Here is a 12,500-nt window from a genome sequence, read left to right on the forward strand (position 1 = left end):
ATAAAAGGTATTTGAAAATATCTCCACTGTTGTTCAAAATTCTCCGATGTTGTTGACACGTTTGCGTTGCTCCGCCAGGCAACCGTCCAGCGGGTGTAGCAAAGATTTACGCTGCCTATAAATACTTTCTTAATAGTCTTTGATGTTACATATACAGCAGTTCACAATACTACAACTATCTTATGCACTGTCGCCACTATGCAAACAGTTTACCCGGGACAAACAATTCCTTGCTCAACACCCTGTAGCAACATGTGACGTCACCAAACCAAGTCGATGCTATGTTGTTTGAAACAATTTAGCGTTGGCGCCTGATTACCTGATTTCGCACCTCTTTCTTGTTGGAAACGCGCAGTCAAATGGGAGGAACTAGAGTTTATTTTGTCATAAGGTAGTGTGATTATGCATGCCACAAAGTAGTTGTAGTCTAGTACTGGAGAAGTTTTAGCGTTTGGATGCGCATTGTGAGGCTTTAATTAAGGCACGGCATACGTCGATATACACGCTCCAGGCATCGCGAGCACTCTCTCGCGATGAGTAGGCCCTACACACATGCACAGAACACCATAATACTGCTGCCTGCATCGCTGATTCTGCGGGCGAGCCATCTGGGTTAATTCCGGGGCACACTTCATGCTGCGATACCCGACATACATATATATCAGGAGTAGATAATAGGGAATACCTGATATATATTGCACTCAAATCCAGAGTTCCCACTCACCGACGCGACGCAGTGTGATCGGATGGCGCAGAGCGACGCAAGGCGACCGAGTGACGCAGAGCGATGTAAGGCGACGCAGTGTGACACAGGGCGATGTAAGACAACGCTAGGCGACCTAGTGACGCTAGGCGACGCAGTGTGACACAGGGCGACGCAAGACGACGCAAGGCGACCGAGTGACGCAGGGCGATGTAAGACAACGCTAGGCGATGTAAGACAACGCTAGGCGATGTAAGACAACGCTAGGCGATGTAAGACGACGCTAGGCGACACAGTGTGACGCAGGGCGATATAAGACGACGCAAGCGTACGAGTGACGCAGGAGGATGTAGACAACGCTAGGCGATGTAAGACAACGCTAGGCGGACGCAGTGCTGACGCAGGCGACGAACGCATAGGCGACCGAGTGACGCAGGGCGATGTAAGACAACGCTAGGCGATGTAAGACGACGCTAGGCGACACAGTGTGACGCAGGGCGATATAAGACGACGCAAGGCGACCGAGTGACACAGGGAGATGTAAGACGACGCAAGGCGACGCAGTGTGACGCGCGGGCGACGTAGGACAACGCTAACGACGCGATTCAGCGTAGAGCAACGCTAAACGACGCATATGACTACGCAAGAAAACGTATGCTGACGTATTTTACAGTCGCATTCGTTTGTGGTGAGTTCAAACAGTAATACTATCGGTCGCAATCATATAATATGAGAAGAGCAACAATAACAACCAAGGGTTATGCGCTGCTACATCTATTACCATGCAGTCCGGACTAATGCTATATCAAGCGATGGTCGCTAGCCGAGATATAACAGTATGCGTGTATTCTCCTTTTATCTCTGTCGCATGATATTATGGCGCATTATTACGAAATTATGACAAAAGGAACCAAACAACTTCCCCTTTCCCTGAAGCGCAATTAAAAATCGCTGCGGAAATAAGATAATAATTACACCTAAGTAATTTCCGAGCCACTTCCTAAATTACCACTCGCAAATGAGCTTAACGCTTCCGCCGAGTAATCGGTTTGTCATTTCTTTTTTATTTACCAAAAAATGCGACACAAGCGCATTTTGCCACGCGAGTGGCGTGCGAGTTTCAATGAAATTATCTCATATTATTGAAACGTGTGTCCTTGAAGTGAACGCGCACACGCAGTGTTGAAACAACCTATTTATACCGTTTTCTATCGAAGAAGCGACTGATACATTGAAAAAAGACGTTTTTGCGGCTAGACCTTGATCAATGCCGCCGCGGTTCGTGCAAGAATATTACTTTCGAACTGTTAATATAATGATGATATAATATCGGCAGCATAGAAACCGTCATTAGGATTTACATGCTCTTGATGATATACATGGTCGAACACACATGTGCTGCATGATCGCACTGATCTGTTAGAGGCGTATACCGCGTTGCAGCACAGGCACTTGGAACGTCTCAATAAAAATAATAATGGTAAATAAACACGAAATGTATTTACTACCAAAGTTTTAATGTTTCGCTACTCTATTTCGCCTATTATTGCCGATAACTTCTTGTAAATGCCGTTCAAATGCTAGCTCCTCTGCAACACACAGGCACACCGCACGCACGCCACTGTGCACAAACAACAAGAATAATAGAGTTTATTCTATTATTCTTGTTGTTTGTGCACAGTGGCGTGCGTGCAGTGTACTTGTGTGTTGCAGAGGAGCATTTGAACGGCATTTACAAGAAGTTATCCGAAATAATAGGCGAAATAGAGAAACAGTAAGACTTTGGTAGTAAATACATTTCATGTTTATTCACCTCTTTTTTTATTGAGACATTCCAAGTGCCTGTGCGTTGCAGTGTACACAGGCGACATCGTTCGCTATTGAAGAACTACCAGCTGGAACTCTTGGAGCGCAAGGCGAGCTGATGAGCAACTAATTTTCACGTTTTATATAAATTAAACTAAAGAGTGAGAAAGACATCTAAGTGGCGATGGCATGCATGCCTGCATCTTTTCATACAGCTTTGCCTGAGCTATTTCATAACTGTGTTGAACACAAGTCTACATTATGACATACACACAGACTTCCACCGAGTCTACGTGTGGGCGATATGTGTGAATGGAATCAGTAGTGGTGAGAGGCGGGTTATGGCATGAGGAGACGCCGGGAGCTGTCTCGCGCGCTTATATAGCTTGCACACAACGAACTTTGTTGAAGATGGCAAATAATCCACCAGCTTGAGTATAGTGGGTAGTTAGTAGTTAGCTTACTGCGGCAATGTCGCATGCATATGCATGTACATGCCCGTGTGCGTGGGTGCAGGTAACGAGGCGCGCGTGCGCGTATATGCATGTGAACAGGCGTGCGTGACGCGTGTGTGCGCGCCTGCGTACGCATGCACGTTCGTGTGCGTGCGTGCGTTCGTGCGTGCGTGCATTGATGTAGCTAGTGTCACAATGAACGACATCGCATGCTTCACAAAGAATTCATGTTAAAAATGATTAAATTATTAAATTATGTTAAAATTAAGTTTAATCATGTTATAAATATTTAAATAATGTTCTAGCGTTTAGTCACTCTATAGATTACTATAACCGTATATACCTTCGACTTCCCCATACATTACGACTCCACAAAGAGCGAGAGCTTCATAGCAAACTCACACGACGATCTATAAGCAGCAATTCTAACCTCGGGTAAGCAGACTTTGCTACCACAAAAGACACATTTTAATGGGCGACCGTGAGTGGCAATGGCGGAAGTAAACGTCATTATTTATCGCAGCGGTTCTTCCGGTGTCATTACTACGTAATAGCTTACGACAGACGCGATCCTCGAGAGATACGGCACACGTCTGCCGGTGATCTAATCCGCCGTGCAATGCTATTATTTACATCATGATATTACATCATGCTACATCATGATGTTAGCGCATCGGTATCATGAGATCGAGCGTGCACGCGCGCGTATACGCTCCCGTATGCACACGCGTGTACGCATCTCGTGTGCAAACAAGTTTGGCTCAACTTCAACGCACGATCATTATAATTGGCGGGCTATAGCACTCATCTTCCAATTATCTAAAGTCGGAATAACATAAATTGCTATACAGCGATTCGATCCGCACCCATGCGCACTGCGCACAATTTCGCTTGTTCGGCATGACGCCGACACGACGCATGCGCATTGCACGTCCTCCGGGAAGGTATCACGCGTACAAATCAGCCAATGAGCGGTGGGACGTCATAACGCTTTTTGGCGTAAAATCGCGTTGCGAAGTCTCCATTTCACGTGTGTGCCGGGAAAAGTTTGTTAACAGAAAAAATCATGGACGGATTTTTTGAATTAACGACATATATGGTGTCACTTACAACGTCCATTCATAGGCTGGAATTGTGACTTCTCGAACGAAAACCCGCTGCTAATTTATGGGATTTATTTGGCATGCATGGCCGGCCGCCTATGGGAAATTCCATGGGTTTTCCACCGTAATATTCCACCGTATAATTCCAGAAATGTTATCCGCCGATGCACGGTCGTGATGAGCGTTGGCTACGCGACGCGTTACTGTGCAGTATTTATTACTGCACGCGTGTGCGCGCGTACTAATGGCCCTGTCACACATTGACGATTTAGCCAGCGTATGCCGGACGTATCAAAAATTTGGTGAATACGCTGACGTACGTCGAATAAGTTATGGGTAAGTTTTGTATAAGTTAAGAGCACGCTGAAGCACGCTGAAGCACGCTGGTATACGTCGTAGTACGGCGAGGTCGTCAAAAAATTTTGAGCATGCTCAAAATTTTCCGACGTATGCCAGCGTATGCCCATACGTCCCGCATACGCGGGCCATAAGGTGTAGGTAAGTTATGCGATCGTTGACACACGTTCACACACGTTACTTGTAAGTTACTCATAAGTCGAAATACGTCGAGATAATGTCTAGCGTACCCAAAACTTATTTCTAACTTATGAGTAACGTGCTTTAAACCTATGTGTAACTTATCTCCAACGCATATTGACGTATGTAGACGTATTTGACGTGTTCCGGACGACCACAGAACTTACTGGACGTGTTTCTAACTTACAGCTACCGTATAATGGCGTATTGGCAGCGTTTAGGCGAATTGGTATATAAAAATGGTATTGGCATGTTGATACTGCGACGGTGATGTTGATACTGTGATGTCTAGTGCGGTTATGATTTGAATCGTCGAGCGGCAGCCTTTTTATAGGCTACGACACGTGATCGTCGGCGATACGCTACCGCGCGCTATGCATAAGTTAGACTATCGTTGGGCATAAGTTGTGAACGCCGGCAACACGCTAAGCATTCGTTGGTATAAGTTATCTTATAAGTTATCGAAACGTTCTATATACGTTACTAATACGTTAAGTATACGTCCAACTCGTTATGAATACGCTATGTATACGCCCAAAATGGAAAAAAACATCGATAGTTCAGCGTATGCCAGCGTTTTAGAGAAATTTTGATACGTCCGGCATACGCTGTCTAAATCGTCAATGTGTGACAGGGCCATAACTACGGCATGGATGCAGACGATTACATGCAAACACGTCGTATGCCGCTGTGTGTTTACTGACGGGTGTTTCACCCGGGGAGTACGTATGTGCTGAAAATAACACCGAACACATCAGTCAGTGTCACTTCTCACCTGTCTTATTTTTGTTTGCCCGTTCAACAATAATCCCGCAATGTTTGAAGCTTTTTTTTTAAAACAGCTTTTCTCATTTGATGACTCATTTTGCTATGTGCCTACAACTGTATCCGAAACATTGACGCTAAAGGTTCATTTTCTTCAGACATATAGTCAACAATGTACACTGATATCACGCAACATTTAATGAAACGAAATCGAATACCCGAAATATGCCCGAGGGTCAACCTTGAATGACGGCTCGTTCGCAATAGCCCGACAAACTGTTTCCGACTGAAGAGAAAACGTATTGATTTTCTTTTATGTGGTTGATCATTGATATTATACGTGTACACCTCAACTGCACTATAGGCCACCCGTGAAAGGTTCCAGTAACTGAACTAGCAGCCACTTCAGAGGTGCGTGCGAGATGAGCTATATTTGTCACCTGACGCTCCTACCACTTTCCGCTACTCTGCAATCTACCTATATGCGCAGTGAGAAAATTCTTACACTACAAAAGCATTTTTGAACATACGCGAATGAACACGGTGATATATTGAAAAGTTTTGGCGTAGGAGCCAAGCGAGGCAGGTATAGTCCTAGAAACGCCTCACGAACTTTCTGGTCGGTTAAAAAAAATGCAATTCCAGCGTACACGAAAATTTCAAAATAATATAATATATATATGTTTATAAATAATTTATAAACAAAAATGAATCACAATTTGTGACGGTAGATGGCGCTATACCCGCGTTGATGTTTCTTAGCATAATAATAATAATATAATAATAATAGTATAAATCATAATATGTTCATAGCAGGAATTTTGCATTAAAGATATTGTCAATGAAATCTTGTAAAACGAACCAGACGAGTGTGACACCACAGACTGTTTGTTATCTGCGTGTCTATATAATATGCTATATAATTGCCAAACCCTACCTAATTTGCATAATTTTTTTTAATATCAAAACCCCTAGCCCTTATTCATTCACATACCAAAAATGAACAAAATCCGTTGAACCTGAACTGACTAATGGCAATTCCCATTTTTGGCAAAAAATTGCCGTGGCTCGAAAGTACGTCGACTGGCGTGCTCCAAAATAGGACGTTTAATATGGGAGCATAGCAGTAACAACTATACCCAATTTTAAACATGTGGGTCAAACGGTTCCTGAGTTATCGTTGACCGAAACCAAATGTTGACGGATGGACGGACGGACGTACGACGGACGGCGACCCATGGCAATAGCTCAGCTTGACGATGTCAAGGTGAGCTAAAAATTAGTGTTGCATTCTGTGAGTGCATCGAAACAACGCCATAAATGTACCGTGACACCCCCACAAAATCTCTCAACCATAACATAGGCTAGCTGTAACCAGTTATTCCAATTGTAGGTTCGTACGAGATTATTTAAAATTAATGCGCGAAACAGAGACCAGTGCAAGTTAGTGCAGAGCTGTAAAGTTCCTTACACAGGTTAGTAATTGCCTAGGTAGTGAAGACTAGGAGTTTAAAGATTAGCAGTGCTGCTAAGAAGAAAACTGTTGAAGTTAAATTTTAATTGAACTTTTATTTTTAAAACATCAACAGCTAAAGTATCATGTTTCAAGTGACGCGTAGCACAATAATCGCGAGCAAAATTAAGATTGCGATTAAGAGTAGCACGAACCATCCTGGTTGGCAGCCGATGCTCATCGAAATGCCAGCAATCACTACAATTACAATGCAAGCTAGAGGACGGCACTCACCTATCGACGACAGGAACTTGATTGCATCCTGGTCTGCAACGGGAGGCGCCCAGTTCTCTGGAAGACTTCGGGTGGCTGGACTCAGCAGAGGTGACCCGAAGTCCATGTTGATGCTGGAAGAGGCAACGGGCGAATGCATAACGAGAGTGGGTGCAGGTGTGCGAGGAGGAGTGAGAGAGAAGAAGCCAACCTCGTAAGCACACTCGCCGACGCGCCACTTGCATCGCGTAAACGCTTGATAGGAATGAGAATGGTGTCCGCCGCTTTTTCGTACCCGCAGACTAATAATAACACGCTGAGTTGGTAGCGTACAACGCACTGATACACAGACACCAAGACACAGGAATAATAGTCTAGCTGGCTCCACATTGGTGCTTACAAATGCTTTGCGGTGTGATAACCAACCTATTGATTAATATTAGGTTCCTGGTAGATATCATAAAGAAAATGGACGAGGAATCAGTGTAACAGCACTACTGCCTTCTGTTCAGCAGCAGGACTTTAATTGGTGGATATTTAAATGAGTTAAGAATTAAGGATATTTAAATAAATCAATACTGGACCAACGGAAGTTGGCGGAAAGTCACACACAGTGAATGATCTTAGCCCACATACACCTACCACCAACCTGTCACCCTGACAACTGTCCAGGTACACCTACCACCAGACTATTGCAACAGTCACTGCCCACGTACACATACCACTAACTTGTTACATTGCCCACCGGCAATGCAGGTACACTTATCACTACCGTGTCGCCTAACGTATGACAGCAAAAATATAAATTTCGCCAAATGTTACATCAAAACTACTGTATAAAGAAATAGCACACATACTCTATTTACCTAAAATTATCCAGAGTGAATTGCTCCAAAATTAAAGCTCTCTTGAATTCTTGTTTTCTCATACATGTATGGCTTCATGAAATGTATATGTACATATATATAAATATACAGTTTCTTGAGTTCTGAAAATACACAAACACAACACTGAAAAAATCCATCCAGATATCTGACTTTCTTATTCATCTACCACGGACGGGTAAATCCGCACACCACACTGAGCTATAAACTGCGTGAAAACCACTACCCTCACTGAATGCTCAACGTTTTACAATACACAAACTTTTTGTGAAAAATGTTCCCAAATAAAGGTTATGCCTAAAAAAAGACGTTTTGTTTTCGCTAACTCGACCGAGTCCATTTTAAACAGCCGAGTCGAAACTTTTTATTGTAATCAGCCAAAAAAAAAATGTTTACATTTAAATATTTTTTTTTTTAAATCCCAACGTGATATCGATCGGTGAATGCATTGATTTGACTTTGAAGTCATTATATGGGCTGTTATAAGTATAAAACAAGTATTTGTATACAAGTATAAGTTAGAATACAAATTTTTTTTTTATAAAAACAGTTTTGCCAGTTTTCAGCTCGTTAGCGGAAACAAACATATTTTTTTTAGGCCTTAGAGAATCACTATCCGAAAGATTTAGGCATAAACAGATGTGCTCAATCACAGGCACCCACGCACGCACGCACGCACGCACGCACGCACGCACGCACGCACGCACGCAAGCACGTAGAGATAAATAATTATGTGTCTAATTTTCAAAACAGCGACTCAGAAACCAATACTTACTGGTTCACAAAGCTATAACTATACATACAAGTGCGGTACCAGCATTGCACAAATTCACACATTCTACTCTAACAGCTCTCGCTGAAAATCCAATTATAATGAGGCTGTCACATTTCATCCACATCAATACAATTGTGGCGTACGACCAAGGGCTTCAGACTAAACTGTCTGAACTCAAATCATCGTAACATTGTTGCTAAATATTTCAGTTCTATATTATTATATGACAGTGATGCAACGAAGTCTTAGATGCCAGTAAGTGCTGCTACACTGTCATGTACGTGCGGCATGATGTGCACTGACACATACCTGCAGGTGACCAGAGTTGCGATGAGGGACAAAGTTACGACACTATATATACGTACAACGTAGCAGTTCATCATGCTCATCACAATCATCATCATTCTTATCCATCACCATTAACCTCACCATTTATTACCATCCCCATTAACAACAGGAATACCACTACCACCAGCAGCGGCGGCGGCAGCGGCGGCGGCGGCAGTAGCAGCGATGGCAGCAGCAGCAGTGACAGCAGTAGCAGCGACGGCAGCAGCAGCAGCAACAACAACAACAGCTGCAGCAGTAGCAGCACCAGCAGAGCGGTAACAGCAGCAGCGGCAGCAGCAACAGCAACAGCAGCTACAGCAGTAGCAACAGCAACAGTAACATCAGAAACAGCAGCAACAATTAACAACAGCAACAGCAGTAGCAGCAGCAACAGTAACAACAATAACAACAGCAACAGCAACAAACAACAACAACATCATCATCATCATCATCATCAACCACTCCTACTGCGCTACTACGCTGCTGCTGCTGCTGCTGCTGCTACTGCTACTGCTACTGCTACTGCTACTACTACTACTACTACTACTACTACTACTACTACTACTACTACTACTACTGCTACTGCTACTACTACTACTACTACTACTACTACTACTACTACTACTACTACTACTACTAAAACTACTACAACTGCTACTGTCACTACTACAGCCACAACTAAGCCACGACTACTGCTCTGCTGTCATCACGACCATCGTTACTTCTGTATCCTGTTCAGACTAAACAATGCATTACTACATACATCACGCCAAAGAACTGAGCAGGTAGAAATTGGCTCACAGGTACGCACTTTACCTACACGTTCTACGCGGTGGAACTCAAAAACCCACATGCACACTGCGCTCGGCACACAGCTCACGCTGATACACTGCACACTGCGCCGACCACTCGCCACTGCTGCGTGAAGTGAAAGCCACGCTCGACGGGGATGCGGAGTGCGCAGCTTCACCTGCTCGCACGCCCACCGCCCGCCCGACGTCATAACGGCTGCGCACACGGCGATCGCAGTCTCAACTGTCCGACAGACGTACAGAAGCACCCACGGTCGCACGCACGCACGCACGATCGCACGGTCGCACGCACGCACGGTCGCACGCACGCACGGTCGCACGCACGCACGGTCGCACGCACGCACGGTCGCACGCACGCACAGTCGCACGCACGCACGGTCGCACGCGCAGGCAGACACAGGCAAGAAAGCACGCATGCTCGCACGCACGCACGCACGCACGCACGCGCACGGGCAGGCAGGCACAGGCAGGAACGCACGCACAAGCGAGCACACGCACGCACGCACGCACGCACGCGGGACCACACACACACTTTACCTCTAGTATATACAGGCATGCACGCACGCACGATACGACATATACGCGCGCAAACACACACACCGCGCAGACACGCACGCAAGCACGAACGCACACACACGCACACACACGCACACGCACGCACGCACGCACGCACGTACACACACCCGCACACCCACGCGCGCGCAAACCTTATCCCTAGTATATAAACGCGCACACATTTTACCAAGAGTACATAATAGGAGATCTCCTATTATGTACTCTTGATTTTACCCATACTACAAACAGCCACACGCGTTTTACCTAGTGTTGTCAATCGGTTGTAATTTCGTAATCGATCATCGGTTGGACCCAAGTAACCGATGATCGCTTACAATCGGTTACTCGGGGTGTTGAATGCCTGCGTGCGCGTAACGTCGTGTACATGTACGTGTGTGCATGTATGTGCTTGTTTAGCCCTGTTTACTGTTTGTTTTGCACTGTTTACTACTGTGTGTATAATACATGTATGTTAATAAAGGATAACTGTATAGTAGCGATGATATCTCTGATTCTCATCACTTTTCCAAGTTTTCTTGTACAAATTTAAAAAAAAAAAAATTCGATTATGGGTTTTGATAACCAAGCGCTTGGTTCGAGCCACTGTTCAACCGATGATCGAGTATAATCGATGATCGTGACATCACTAAGCGCTTGGTTCGAGCCACTGTTCAACCGATGATCGAGTATAATCGATGATCGTGACATCACTAGTTTTACCCCTAGGCTAGTATATAAACGCAATCATGCACGCACTCACGTAGGCACGCACGCTCGCACGCGCGCAGACACACAGCGTTATGCCAGTGGCCGCTCATATCAGATCGCTCCTCTGAGAACAAGATAAAGCCTCATCGCAATCACAAATGCGGGGCGAGGTTTTTGCTGTGCTGAGATTGATACGGTTCGGTGGGCTTCCGAGAAGATGAGAAAAACGAATGCACGGGAAATAATTGGGAACGTGTGGCCAGCCTAAAGAGATTTCTCGTTCGCATGGCCCGAGCCATTCGTTGGAGTCAGCGCGACTCACGAGTAACGGCTCCTTTACTCGTTAATTATGTTAATTATGTTAATTACGTTAATTACGCACGTAGATGATGGTCCGATATCACGATACCGTCACGAGCATACGCTCTGTTCATGTGTGCATGAATAATTTATGTGTTCTTGATATGATTTCGGAAGTGAGTGACGCTTATTACCAACCTACACACCTATCCCACCCACCACCATTGTTTGCGTTGCTTCTTCCATGATTGATAGCAAAACTAAACCGATGCCTCGTCTATCGTGTCAAAATCCATGAACGTGTCCGAGTAATGAAAGCTGAGCCGTTTACATTGACTAACATCCGTTATGCTATCGTGAGCCGTTCGCTGCACTGCACTCTTCACTCAAAACATACACGAGCTCATATTTCCACTAACAGACCATTCTTTTCTTTCAAATGTGCCCTCTCGCAAATAAGACTATTTTGTCCTAATAACAGACCAATAATGTTTACCTAAATCTTCTACTGCCATACTCGAAACGATGACTTTTTATCTGATGTAGCAATGGTCTAGCACAATCGCTATTAGAATAGAAAAAAGAGGAAGACCACGGAATATAAAGTACGTACAGATGGAGGCACAACTTGGGGGAGGGGGAAAGTCGTGCATGATAAGTGGGTAAATACCAGTAAAGTACAATGCGCATATTCCGTGGTACCTATACACATTATCCTCTACCACTATCATGTGCTCTACCTACTCCTGCTTCCTATCACCAGCACTTTTCTGCACCACACCGCTCCTTGTTCACTGCCTGCCCGTCTTCCCACGCACGTCCGGTTCTCCATCATCATCTCTCACACCTTGCTCTTCCCTTTAGGTTCCTCCTCGCTTTTTTCCATCTTCCTTACACTCCACTCCTACTCCACCCTCCACGTCTATATATTCCTTTCGTCCTCTTCACTGTTCCCCTCACCATCATTATCATCGTCGTCACCGCCGTCACGGCCACCACCATAGCCCTCCTCCTACTTTTCCTCCTCCTCCTCCTCCTCCT

At 44.9% G+C, this 12,500-nt stretch overlaps 1 protein-coding gene across 1 annotated transcript in view; it reads right to left on the bottom strand.

Moving 5' to 3' along the window:
- LOC106805126 (ciliogenesis-associated TTC17-interacting protein-like) overlaps positions 1-12,500 on the bottom strand; it is a 52,394-nt gene that overhangs the window by 24,080 nt on the left and 15,814 nt on the right. The window contains 2 exon segments of the mRNA XM_014806608.1: positions 7,117-7,229; positions 7,962-8,083. Coding sequence (XP_014662094.1) covers positions 7,117-7,229; positions 7,962-8,023 — 175 coding nt within the window. The 5' untranslated portion in view covers positions 8,024-8,083.

The sequence above is a fragment of the Priapulus caudatus genome, unplaced genomic scaffold, assembly GCF_000485595.1.
Source record: "Priapulus caudatus unplaced genomic scaffold, Priapulus_caudatus-5.0.1 Scaffold101, whole genome shotgun sequence".
Taxonomy (NCBI): Eukaryota; Metazoa; Priapulida; class Priapulimorpha; order Priapulimorphida; family Priapulidae; genus Priapulus; species Priapulus caudatus.